Raw genomic sequence first — 14,579 nt, 5'->3', positions numbered from 1 at the left:
GAGTAGATTCATTGAACCCTAACAAGAAATTCTGTAATCCCAACCACGAGTTTCACAGCAGCTTCACCTACGCTTAGGACTCAGTTCTATCAATTATTCTGGGCACAAGTACATTGAGCCACAATGTTTCCTGCATGACCCCACCCTCCACCCAGCTGAAGTCATGTTCCACCTGCCTCTGTCATCCCAGACGTCTGGACAGACGTCCGAATACCCACCAACAGGGTTTCAGCTACCAGTGCTGGTGAGGCAGCATGGCAGAACACCATCGAAGAATGGGCTGTGAGATAATCAGAAACCAGCTTTACTGCCCACCTACATGGCTATGACCTGCTTCCTTGGGACCACTGCCATTTACCTGCATGCCTGCAAATACTTTCCATAACTTCAGCTGCAGTTTGGAAAAAGTACTGGCATCATCCCCTTCTTGGTAAAATGAGTAGAAGCGAAAAACAGTATCAAAGATGAAACCAGGGGCAAGGGTTCTTAGTAACATGATCTAGAATGTGTTTTTTTTTTTTCCTTACTTATATATTTAAGGTGGTCTGTTGCTTCCTTGCTCATCTATTTTTCCCATTTAGATATGGATAAGTACATATTTGGAAGGTTAAAACCCATAGAAAGTTACATCATAGTAGCTATCATCATTAGACAGAAAATTAAACAGCATAAATTTTTCAGATTGAAACATAGGATAATGATAGATTTATCTGAATCTATTTTTGATATACAAATTCATCTAAGTATTTGGTATTGATATATAAAAGACAAATTTTGAGGGTGAGATATAAAAAAGAAAAATGATTGCTATAATAGGACTTCTTAATAAGAGAAAACATTTAGCATGTATTATATAATAATCTCATGGCTTATCTCAAGAACATAGAGTTGATTATTTAAATTTAAAGATATTCCCTATGGTAATGAATTTGTTGATGTTTAAAATTACTTCTTTGATAGCTCTGCAGCAGCTGCCCAATGAAAAAGGCAGCATTACTTGGGAAATAAATTCATTACAGAACCACTTGAAAGAAAATTTTGTCCTCTAATAATTTCTTTTTCTTTTATCCAATTTGGTTATTCCTAGAGCAACCACAGATCACACAACTTGGGTGTTTTCTCTCAAGGATGCACTCTTGGCACGGTTTACTTCTGAAAACAATATGAGGTATTCATTATGTTTCCTTAGATTCTACTTTAATTTGACCTCATAAAGGACACATGGATATCATCTGTGTTATCTGAGAAGATCATAGGTAATCGTTAGCATGCAATGCTTTCCTCTGAATCAAGATCAATGCACAATCCCTTCATGACCTGAATTCTATGTCAGTTTAATAGAGGTGAGAAAGGACGAAAGTGCCACTGGCTCTCTGCTGCATCCACGGAACTTGGCATCGATGGGCTTACTTGTTCAAGTTCACAAAAAGGGAGCTCCGCTGTCAACTTACAGGTTTTCCTTTGGGGCCTCTCTCTCCTCTCGGTCCTTGTGATCCTGGTGGTCCCTAAAACAGAAAATGATGGTTATGTCTGTAAAACATGTATACTTCAGATAATTTTGCTTTAAAGGTTACTGATATAAGAAAACTGGAAAACAGAAATATCATCTATTTTAAAATTTCAGCTGAAGACTACAGAAAATAAAGCCATGTATGTATAAAAGTTCTGTGTAATCAGAAAGGCTGTTTATTTTCACACTGAAGCTTAAAGACTTGTAAAGAAGTACATATAACAACGTGGTACCCAATGAATTGTGTAAATTAGTTTGAACAATAATTGTAAATTTGCAATGATCATTTTTTTTTTTGCTCTCTTGTCTTAGACACAAAAACTTACAATTCAAATTTTGAGAACTACATTATTGTCCAAGCTCCAAATTTTCAATTTCTCTGAAGAAAGGTATGAATTCATGTTGGTACACAATGCCCCAAACTATTGATCGCTATTCAGGTTGCTGATGAAAGCAATGGCAAAAAAAAGCTTATTCTGCTCCTACCTTGTGTGCCTTCAAGTATCCAGTGTCATTTTTTAACTTTGCCTCATCTCCACTGTACATTTAAAACCCACCAAGAATTTTCCAAATGGTAACTGCAACTGCAGTTATTTTTCCATTAAAATAACAAATGATTATTATATTTCAAAACTGGCATTTTGTGCCTATATCTTAAATTAACTTTTTTCCCCAGAAAATGGCAGTTGCCAGGAGAATTTTATTTCTCTTCAAAAGAGTTTCAACTGAGTTATAAAAATTTGATTGTGCATTTACTCAGTCCAAAGCACAATCTTTTGTTTAAAAGCAAATGCTTCAGAATGACTACAGCAGGTCTGTTGAAGTGTATCAGTATTTCACTTACATTGACCTAATGTGCTTTAAAATTTACAGGAGTGTGTGTGTGTGTGTGCGTGTATGTGTGTTACTCATCTGGCTACCTGTGAATGCTACCACTAATCCAAACCTGAAATCAGTAGTCTTTTATGCTAAACCAGAAATATGCCATTCTGATGTATACCTTCTCAAACTCTACTGTAATATTTACTGTTATATCAATCTAATGCATATTAATATATTGTTATATAATGTAATAGAAAATATTACAATAGAATATATCAGAAATATATCAATAATATCAAATTCTATTGATTTAATTTTAATAACAGATGGAATTAACAGTTTATTTCATGAAATAGATAAAAGTAGTCTATCCTTAATCATTGTCAACAAGACTAATATGCCCTAATTTCAATGAGTACAGTTAACCTAAATCAGATCACATCAGTTCAGTCGCTCAGTCATGTCCGACTCTTTGCGACCCCATGAATCGCAGCACGCCAGGCCTCCCTGTCCATCACCAACTCCTGGAGTTCACTGAGACTCACGTCCATCGAGTAAGTGATGCCATCCAGCCATCTCATCCTCTGTCGTCCCCTTCTCCTCCTGCTCCCAATCCCTCCCAGCATCAGAGTCTTTTCCAATGAGTCAACTCTTGGCATGAGGTGGCCAAAGTACTGGAGTTTCAGCTTTAGCATCATTCCTTCCAAAGAAATCCCAGGGCTGATCTCCTTCAGAATGGACTGGTTGGATCTCCTTGCAGTCCCAGGGACTCTCAAGAGTCTTCTCCAACATCACAGTTCAAATGCATCAATTCTTCGGCGCTCAGCCTTCTTCACAGTCCAACTCTCACATCCATACATGACCACTGGAAAAACCATAGCCTTGACTAGACAGAACTTTGTTGGCAAAGTAATGTCTCTGCTTTTGAATATGCTATCTAGGTTGGTCATAACTTTCCTTCCAAGGAGTAAGCATCTTTTAATTTCATGGATGCAGTCACCATCTGCAGTGATTTTGGAGCCCAGAAAAATAAAGTCTGACACTGTTTCCACTGTTTCCCCATCTATTTCCCATGAAGTGGTAGGGTTCATCAATTTCATTCACTGCTGCAAAGAAATGTTTAAGTTGTTTCAAAACAAAATGTTTCAAGAAACCAAGCACATCATTGTTTTCTAATCTATTGTCTTTTCTTGGACATAATATCCATAAAGATTCAGTATCTCAAAGCACTTCAAGAATACCATGAATACTGGAGGCAACTACTTACTGCAGGTCCTGGACGTCCACGTATGCCTGTCACCTAAACAACAGACGAGAGAACACAGAGACAGTTTCAAGAGTTTTAGAAGCTCAATAGTCAAATGGATAAGAAGAACAAAAGGCCCGGCTATTATTTTAGAACAAATGGATGTTAACAATTGGTGCCCGTTCCCTCCCCGACTTTCTTATAAGGCTAAGACATTCATTTAAATTCTAATACAAGGAGGCAGTACTGGTATAGTGATTAAGAGCCAATGCTGGATCCAGGAAACAGTTCAAATCCTAACTCCAACCCTTACCAACTGTATGACCTTGAGCTAATTAATTATCCTCTCTGTATTTAAGATTCCTCTTCTGTAAAATGGTGATAATGATTATGAAATTAACTCCGTCTCAGAGTTGTTGTAAAGACAAACAAATAAATATGTAGGAAGTGCTTAATACAGTACCTTAGGCATTGTGCTTTTAAATGAACACAAACAATATGGATGGTTTCACCTTTTAGGTGATCTTTGTTAAAAACAAGTCAATTTAAAAGCAAAGCAAAAATGCAAATATTGTCAAACAAATCAACATGCTCTACTTTTGTCTTAACAAAATGATAATTCCTTTAAAAGCAAGGAGAATAGTGAAGAACTTTCATCCTATATAATGATATACTTTATGATCATCTCCAAGTCTAAATAACTCTTAAGAACTCTATACACTATGGACTTTACATCATGATAATAACAACATACTTCCAAAAGTGTGGCACATTAAATCATGCCTCTCCATTTGGATGATATAGCTAAATATACTATAAAAATATACATCTTAATTATCACTTTATATTCACATACAATATATTTAATTTTGTAAATCTTGATTTACACCTTTAGTCATGGGACAATAAATAAATAAAAGTCAGGAAAAATAAACATAAAATATGATATTAAATTAAGCATTGATTTATTTTATTTTGCTTGTTTTATACTAAAAGTTTGGTTATAAAATAATTAAATTCCCTATTTTTGAAAGTATGTATATAAGCAATAATATACAACGATGCTATAACTAAGTTTATCAAAGGTACATAAAAACGTATATACATGTATACTTACAACAGGTACTAATCCTGGTTCTCCCTTTTGTCCCTATAAAGTAAAAAAAAAAAATTCAATTAGCAAAATATAGTGGCTTATTGAGCATTAACATGTTATACCAAAATATTCCATGTAAACAATGGAAATTTGTAAGAAAGGTAAAAAATAAAATGAGAAAAAGGTTAACAATCAATTTTAGAATATTAGTCAGGTCTTATTCATGAAAAAAACACTACTTCTCTCAAAAACATGAAAATAAAATTAATCCACTGTGTGAAATGTGTAAAGTTTCCGTTCAGTTTTTATGGCAATCAGACCCAAAGAGATGATTAGAAATGCCACTGGTGGTACAGTGGATGGGAGTCCACCTGTCAATGCAGGGGACACAGGTTTGATCCCTGGCCCAGAAGGATCCTCCTGCCACGGAGCAACTAAGCTCGTGCACCGCAACTACTGAGCCCGCGAGCGGCAGCTACTGAGACTGAGCACCTCGAGCCCATGCTCTGCAGCAAGAAGCCACTGCACCTCAAGACCGTGCACCTCAACTAGAGAGCAGCCCCACTTGCCGCAACCAGAGAAAAGCCAGTGCGCGGCAATGAAGACACAGCGCAACCAAAAATAACAAATAAGTATTTTTTTTAAAGAATAAGAAATATAATTAAAAACAAAGAAATGCTTGTGATTAAAAAATTTAAAGTCAAAGTACCACAAGAAAAACCACCCAAAGACTGAAAGCACAAAGGAAAATCCAGATATATGTATATATTTGAACTCTCACACTCATATTACATGCCATTTAGTTTTTAGTAACTTATCAGATGCCAATCCTAAAACACCTGCCATTGTTTTCTTTTTTATACTCATGGGAAAAAGTGAAGGTGAAAGTGAAGTCGCTCAGTCGTGTCCGACTCTTTGTGACCCCGTGGACTGTAGCCTGCCAGGCTCCTCCGTCCATGGGATTCTCCAGGCAAGAATACTGGAGTGGGGTGCCATTTCCTTCTCCAGGGGATCTTCCCAACCCAGGGATCAAACCCAGGTCTCCCAGGTTGCAGGTAGACACTTTAACCTCTGAGCCCCCAGGGAAGCCCATGGAAGACTATGAGAAATAACAAGAGATATGTGATCGTCTTTTAAAGAAAAAAAGGAAAGAAAAGAAAAGACATAATGATATTAGGTAATTCTCAATATCTGAGGAAAACCTAGAAAAATTATTATTTGAACAGGAAAATAAAAAATAACAAAAGAAACTATCATAACTCAAAGTAAATAAAGCATAATTTGCTTTTATCTTTATCTTAACACCATCTTTGCATCTATATCTTAACACCACAGATATAGATGGAATTTCTTTTGATTCTTGGAACTTTAGATTTTCAAAAATTGTATTCTTATAGCATGATGTCAAGTATGTTGTTTAAATAACATTGGTTGAATTATATCTTTATATACCTCTACTGTGAACTCCCCCAGTGGCTCAGATGGTAAAGAATCTGACTGCAGTGTGGGAGACCCAGGTTCAATCCCTGGGTCGGGAAGATCCCCTGGAGAAAAGAATGGCAACCCACTCCAGTACTCTTGCCTGGAGAATTCCATGGACAGAGAAGCCTGGTGGGCTACAGTTCACGGGATCACAGAGAGTCGGACAAGACTGAGCGACTAATACACACATGCCTCTAATTCACTTGTATCATTTATTTCAGTATTTATCTTCCAACAGATATTGGTCTCCCCAAGGTAATGATTATCTACTTTATACTCTCAGTTGGGCACACAGAAGTTCTCAATAAAATTAATATAGTAATTATCATTAATACACTATAAAAATGCTTTTTCCCAGGTAATTATAGAGAATGAATGCATTAGGAATTATATCCAAACTATAGGAAAAACAAGGGTAATGAATTCTATTTTATTTAACTTCTCCTGTTCATATACACTGTCTTTACATTTGTTTATAAAAATAATAGGAGTTACTAGTAAGGAATTATGATAATAGAAAATAGAGAGATAAAGTATGTATCATAGTCAATCAGGAGATAATCACTGTTAACATTCTGACAATCTTAGTTTTTCATCATGTACCTGAGTTTTACCTAAACAATGCTTCAATATTTTACTTTTAGATTTTGTCTTCATTTAAAAAATTATTTTACAATCTTGATAGTCTTAATCATGGACTCAATGACAGAATAATACCCTGATCATACTTGCTGATTCTAACGCTGAGGTAGCTAATACTCAGGAAGTCAGGAATAAATTGAGAATTCAGAAGTATTGTAAATGGCTCTACAGAGACAGGAGCATCCCTCAAGGCAGAACACAAGAGACTGAAAAACACCCACGAAAAGACTAGAGGAAGAGGGGCCAACACATGGGAGCAGCAAAGCAGAAAAGCTTATCTCTGCATTCTCCCTCTGCTAACTTCTAGACTAGATCTTTCCATTTTTAACATGAAAGTAATACAAATTAACCTTTTAAGAGTTTAAAAAAACTTTCTTTGAAATGTCAAGAGAATTTTACTTCTTCGGAGAGGGTATGTAAATCTGTGTCTAATAAATAAAGGACTCTAGTGGCTCAGATGGTAAAGAATCCACCTGCAATGAGGGAGACCTGGGTTCGATCCCTGAGTTGGGAAGATCCCGTGGAGGAGGGCATGGCAGCCCACTCCAGTATTCATGGAGAATCCCATGAACCAAGGAGCCTGCAGGCCACAGTACATGGGGTCGCAGAGTTGGACACGACTGAGTAACTACGCACACACATACATGAGAATAATTCCTTTTTGGAACAAGTCTAGAAATATAAGTAAAAAGGGAGGAGAAATTATTTCAGCCAAAATTAGAAAAATGAGCCTTCTACTGTTCCGCAATACTTGATATTGGGTTAAATGTTCTATAATCAAGTTTTGATAACAAATTTATCAAATGATTCTATGTATTTCTTATTTTGGAAATAAGTCAAAACTGGAAATATTTGTCACTTTTGTTAACATGAGCTTTGAATAAATCAATTTATGTGGAATGATAGCTTTACTAAATTTGATTCTCATACCCCTGGGAAACATAAAATTCAAGTATTCATGTTCAGATGAGAATTACAGTTTGGTTTTACTTCTCATCTGTTACTCATCACTTAATGCTACGTGGATATGCCTCATCACTTTTATAGGAGCCTTTACCACAGGAGGCAGTCACAGTTATTTTTCCCACCATCACGTCATCTGCATTATTTGCCTCCTACAGGATTTTAACAAAGGTTCAGTAATCATTTGGTGCTTAACATGAGTGAATGAATAAATTATAAATAAAAATCAATATTATATAAACCTAGCACAAAATATGTTTATACAATATTGCTCTGCTCTCGTATTTCTGATGACTTGATAATAAATGGCAGAGACATGAAGATAAGCACATAACTAGAATGTGTTAAAAACAGCTGCTTTGAGGATGTCCTTCTCCACGCTGTCTCACACCACCTTTGGAAAGAGGCAGTAAACTAGAGGAGATAGCCTGGCAATTGTCCCTCAGTAAACTGGATGATTACTAACCAAATTAAATTGATTACATCAAGGCAGTTCTCATAGTCAATTCCTTTTTTATTTCACAGGTTGTTTATCTATTTACCTACTAATTCATCTATCTGTTTGCAGTCTATATTCAAACATTTAAGTTTCATAATTTTTTAGCTTTCAAATGTAAACCAAATGTGAGCTGGCATTTGCAGTCCTTCTCCTCTGATATATATTGACATATAAATCGCTTCACTGATATTTATGACAAATAAGATGAATTTACAGTATTGCCCTCTGAGCCAAAAATGTAAAAAGTGACCAGGACCTCCCCTTGATGACATCACTTTTACTTACCATGAAGGTCTTGCATTGCGTTGTACAATTATTAATTTACTTAAGTTCCATTGCATGCAAAGGCAAAGAATGTAAATTTGCTGTCTAATATCTGCCATGAAAATTGAGATGACTCCTCATTTTCATTCTTAATTCCTGTGTCCATCCCATCTGGATAAGACCGGGCAAATGTCATACTTTTCAACTTAACCAAAAAACAAAGAACACTTTCAAGGGGATGGAACTCTGTCACTGAATGGGATCACCCATGTCCAATCACTGATGACTCAGACGATAGTCTGCCTGCAATGCAGGAGACCTGGGTTCAATTCCTGGCTAGGGAAGATGCCCTGGAGGAGAGAATGACACCCACTCCAGTATTCTTGCCTGTGGAATTCCATGGACAGAGGAGCCTGGCCTTCTATAGTCCATGGGATAGCAAAGAATTGGACAAGACTGAGTGACTCTAACACACACATGTCCAGTTAACAAGTGGCTAAACTGAGTAGGTATACCAAGGTCTTGGCTACACCCCATTATTGTCCTGTTGAGTGTAATGCTTGTTTCTGGGATTAGATTTCAGAATCCTTCAATAAGAAGAGGAGAGAAAGGGAGGTGATGTGTGTCAAGTCATTCAATTAATTCTTTTAATTGAATCTTTGTGTGTGAAAGTCGATCAGTCATGTCTGACTCTTTGCGATCCCACAGACTTTACAGTTCAATGAATTCTCTAGGCCAGAATACTGGAGTGGGTAGCCTTTTCCTTCTCCAGGGGATCTTCCCAACCCAGGGATTGAACCCAGGTCTCCCACATTGCAGGCAGATTCTTTACCAGATGAGCCACAAAGCAAGCCCAAGAAAACTGGAGTGGGTAGCCTATCCCTTCTCCAGCGGATCTTCCTGACCCAGGAATCAAACCAGGGTCTCCTGCGCTGCAGGCTGTTTCTTTACCAACTGAGCTATCAGGGAAGCCCCAATCAAATCTTTACTTCCCAACTGATGGGAGAGGGACCACAATTCCACTGAAGTAGAACAAATACCCTCCCACCCTTTCTTCCTTCTTTTTTTTATCCCTTACTTCATTCAATTAAACATTTATTGCAGGGTCTCAGTTCAGTTCAGTCACTCAGTCGTGTCTGACTCTCTGCGACCCCATGAATCGCAGCACACCAGGCCTCCCTGTCCATCACCAACCCCCAGAGTTCACTCAGAGTCACGTCCATTGAGTCAGTGATGCCATCCAGCCATCTCATCCTCTGTCGTCCCCTTCTCCTCCTGCCCCCAATCCCTCCCAGCATCAGATTCCTTTCCAATGAGTCAGCTCTTCACATGAGGTGGCCAAAGTACTGGAGTTTCAGCTTCAGCATCACTCCCTCCAAAGAAATCCCAGGGCTGATCTCCTTCAGAATGGACTGGTTGGATCTCCTTGCAGTCCAAGGGACTCAGGGTCTACTGCATTGCAATTAGACACTTATTCTAATATATATATAAGGTATATGATTAACATGACATAGTCTCAATCCCTTAAGTAGTCACAACCTTCTGAAAGAACCATCTATAAATACACATTTAAAAAGTGAAGAAAATAGAGGCATCTATAATCTATAATCAAAGTAGCTAAACTATGCTCATATAGTTATATTTGTATGGTACTTTACAAAGAGCTTTCAAACTCTTCAAAGCACAGAATTATGTAGATATCATTAGAATTTTTTAAATTTACAAAAATGAAACTATGTAAAGTAAAACTTACCTTTCTTCCTCTTCCTATAAAAAAGAAAAGAGTAAATATATTATTTTATGCATACATAGTTATTAAGAATCTCAATATTTATTTCAATAATTTTTATAGAGTCATAAATTTAATTTAAAAAGCTTCCCCTGTCACCAGTAGATAGAAATCCAAATTATTTTGCACCAATATTTTCATAAGAGGCAAAATAACGTACCCTTAGGAAAATTCTGACATTTGAATATTCTTCACAACCTTTATGTAGAAAACAAATTAGCTATTAAAATTATAACTAATTATCTTCAATCAATATTCTCTATTTTTGGTTTTTATACTTTTTTGAGTAGGTTATTCATTCACATGATTAAAAAAACAAACCTAAAATATATTAATAAAGGTGTAGATTGTACAGTGAAAATTTTCCTTCTCCCCTTTTCTCTATTTCCCACATTTCACTTCTCACCAGAGGTCACTATTATTGATTTTCTTTTAGTCTTCCTAACCAAGAACAGAATGGAACATTACATGTATTAAAGTCATTATTTGAGTTAGTAGTGTTCTAAAGTTTTCTTCAGATATATCTTAAATATTTTGTTTTGTTTATCCTTAACCACTTTACCATATATTTTGCTATTATAAATGATATATTTTTATTCCTATTATTCATTCTATGAAGTAATATACAAAAATATATATATTTATTCCTATTATTCATTAATATTCATAGAATGAATTATAGGAATAAAAATATAATATTTATAATAGCCATATATAGGTGACTCAGATGGTAAAGAATCTGTCTGCAACGCTGGGGACCAGGGTTCAAATCCCTGGGTTGGGAAGATCCCCTGGAGAAGGGAATGCCAACACACTCAAGTATTCTTGCCTAGAGAATTTCATGGACAGATGAACCTGGAGAGCTACAGTCCAGGGCCTCAAAAACACTCAGACATGACTGAGCAACTAACATACATACCTTCTATGAAGTAATTGTATATAGTATATCTATTAATTTGTTAATTTTATATTGCAATATCTTACTAAATTGTTTTGTAGCATTTTTTTACTCCATTCCTTAAGGTTGTGTAAGTACACAATTATATTTTCTATAAATTGATCATTTAACCTCCTCTTTTCTAATATCTAAACTTCCAATTTCTTTTTTTTCTCTTTTTTTAAAAATATAAATGTATTTATTTTAATTGGAGGATAATTACTTTACAATACTGTATTGGTTTTGCCATACGTCAACATGAATCCGCCACAGGTGTACACGTGTTCCCTATCCTGAACCCTCCTCCCTCCTCCCTCCTGGTACCATCTCTCTGGGTCGTCCCAGTGCACCAGCCCCAAGCAACCAGTATCATGCATCGAACCTGGACTGGCGATTCATTTCATATATAATATTATACATGTTTCAATGCCTTGTTCTTGTCTAATTGTTTGGTCAGGTACAGTTAATAATGTTAAATTGTTCTGTGATAGTGGAAATAAGGGTTGGTTAGAATTTTGATCTGTTCTGTGATGATATCTCATATATTTAGTTAAACGGTCTCATCTTTGCCTTTGTATCTTTGTATCAACACTGTTGTCAGTACTTTTTAAAATTATTCAACATGGAATAAATTGGGCTTTCCTAAATCACCTATTTTCAGGAAGTCGTGTATTTTGCTCATTTTTTTTTTTTTTTTTTGTAGGAGGTTGTGTATTTTGCTCTGTTTTTTCTTTTTTGCTACCATTGTCTCAACATGCACTTATTCCCACAGGCTTAATTTTGCTTTACTCCTGGGGATTCTGTGTAGATCATACCCACTTCAGGTAGCCCTTTAGTGCCCTGTTTTTAATTCTTCCCATTATATCTTCCTTACTGTGGGCATGCTAAGTTGCTTCAGTTGTGTCCGACTCTTTGCGACCCTATGTAGTGTGCAGCCCACCTGTTGTAGCCCACCAGGCTCCTCTGTCCGTGTGATTCTCCAGGCAAGAATACCAAAGTGGAATCTTTCTTATTACATGGCTAAAAGTTAAGTTTGGGTATTTATTCCAGGCCAACTGTTACTGTTGAATGATATCCAAGAGGCTAATTGGTAAATTACTGTGTAATGTTTCCATAAAATACTTTTGAGCACTTCATTATATTTGCTGTTATTTGCAGTGAAATTTAGGGGAAAAAATAAAGCCTTGACACTGTCTTGACAAGGGTGCATGCAAGCCTCCATTCATGACTGCTAAAACAAATAACCCAAAAGTTTAATATTAATCTTATCTGGTTCACTAAAACACATAAACATGAACTTGTTTCTTTTATATGTAAGTTTTTCTAACATGTATACTCAAATACACAGTCTTGGTTAAACACAGACACTTTTCTCCAAAAAAGAAGCTTTAAGAACCAATAATTTATATTATTGTTTTCTCCAGAAAACCCATTCCATTCTCTTGTTTCTCTTAGCCAACATTAAAAGCATTCTGCATTTATGAACCTATGTAACAGAGGGTGCTGTGGCACTAAATTACATTAGAAATTATTACTCCATTTCCAAGGGCAAAGTTGGCACAAGGAAGAGAAATGTGTTTTTAGATCTCCTCTTAGACATTAATGGACTTCATAGAAAACCAACAAATATGTTGGAGGCACCCAGCGTGGATAGGATAACAAAAGAACATGTTAAGTAGTACAAGGAATTCTCAAATTAGACATAATCACTTAAATGCAGCCCAAAAAATTCCTTGTTTTTTAAGAAGAAATAACTTTCTTTTCAGTACTGTTAGATTTAAGTGGGTGAGTAAAATTATTATACCAAAGACTACTGAATAGCAGCTTAATTATTCTCTTAGGTTGCTGAATTATGAGAGCAAAAAACACTGTAACTATAAAGATAAGTCACTGGACAAATTCTGAGTTGGCTTTATGCCTTCTTACCAAAGTTGGTATTGCCACCTCCAGTTGTATGTGGACAGACAGGACAGCATTCCCCAGGGGGAGTTACGGGGTCAGCACACTCAAGCACATCCTGGCACTGAATCTTGTCACAAAGAATGGCGCCATTGTCACAGACACAGATCTGGCAAGGGGCAGGTTTCCAAATGTCCCTGTTTAAGTACATCTGACCATTCTGGGTGCAGGCTATTTCTTCACCATATCCTTCTAGAATAATAAGAAAAAAAAAGAGGTTAGTGATCTGAAATTTCAGAATCTGGGAAATATTTAGGAAGGTAAATCATCTTGTGGGTTCTAAAATCTCTGGGCTAAGTGGTAACCTCCTAAGGAGTCAAACACAAATGGGCTTACTCCATTAGTATTTAAAGACAAACATGTAATTCACAATTAAATTATCGTGAAACTTCTATTGTGGCATGATGGGGGCAGGGAAAGTGATCCAAAGTATACTAAATCAGTTCAATTCAGTTCAGTTCATTCGCTCAGTCATGTCCAACTCTTTGCGACTCCATGAATCGCAGCACACCAGGCCTCCCTGTCCATCACCAACTCCCAGAGTTCACCCAGACTCACGTCCATCGAGTCTGTGATGCCATCCAGCCATCACATCCTCTGTCGTCCCCTTCTCCTCCTGCCCCCAATCCCTCCCAGCATCAGAATCTTCTCCAATGAGTCAACTCTTCACATGAGGTGGCCAAAGTACTGGAGTTTCAGCTTTAGGATCATTCCTTCCAAAGAAATCCCAGGGCTGATCTCCTTCAGAATGGACTGGTTGGATCTCCTTGCAGTCCAAGGGACTCTCAAGAGTCTTATCAGAGTGCTTCCCAAAATCATTTTTGAAGATACAAATAATCAAACAACGTAAGATCATGTTTGAGGGATAAAAGTAAACCATTTGAAAAGAGGGCGAAAAGAATAGTTCTAAAGAGAATACATAATTTCGGTGTTTGGTGAACCCTATGTGACTTGAAACTGACTTGAAACTTTCCATTAGTAAATCCCACAACAGAAGACAATAAGTATTCATGTATCATGAAGAAAAACTTATATTCATTTTAAACATTAAGATAAAAAAAGCTAATGGTGACCCATTCATGGAGTGGATTTCCGCTAAACATCTGAAAGTAGTTTCCTAAACTGTAGTGGAAATGAAATTAATGCCAATGCATTAATTATCTTTCTATCAAAATTAACTAAGTCAGGACCAAGACAACATGGTAAGCTATTACATAATATCTGCCAAATACTTTTTATTTTAGATAAAAATTTAATGCATACTTGGAAATATATATGCAGTTTTATATACATAGCAATTCTGTTATACATTTACTATAAAATAAACACATACATCTTTAACATTGTGATTCACAAGAAACAAAACTATA

General features: G+C 36.3%; 1 protein-coding gene across 1 annotated transcript in view; it reads right to left on the bottom strand.

Moving 5' to 3' along the window:
* The window catches only part of COL5A2 (collagen type V alpha 2 chain), a 159,757-nt gene that overhangs the window by 66,451 nt on the left and 78,727 nt on the right, over nt 1-14,579 (bottom strand). The window contains exons 2-6 of the mRNA XM_070802450.1: nt 13,177-13,401; nt 10,278-10,291; nt 4,696-4,728; nt 3,600-3,632; nt 1,452-1,505 (exon numbers count right to left, since the gene is read on the bottom strand). Of these exons, the coding sequence (XP_070658551.1) occupies nt 1,452-1,505; nt 3,600-3,632; nt 4,696-4,728; nt 10,278-10,291; nt 13,177-13,401 (359 nt within the window). The remainder of the gene's footprint in view (nt 1-1,451; nt 1,506-3,599; nt 3,633-4,695; nt 4,729-10,277; nt 10,292-13,176; nt 13,402-14,579) is intronic.

This window comes from Bos indicus, chromosome 2 (genome assembly GCF_029378745.1).
Source record: "Bos indicus isolate NIAB-ARS_2022 breed Sahiwal x Tharparkar chromosome 2, NIAB-ARS_B.indTharparkar_mat_pri_1.0, whole genome shotgun sequence".
Lineage (NCBI taxonomy): Eukaryota > Metazoa > Chordata > Mammalia > Artiodactyla > Bovidae > Bos > Bos indicus.
Note: the sequence above shows the minus strand (reverse complement) of the source record. Positions and strands in the feature narration are given on the sequence as shown.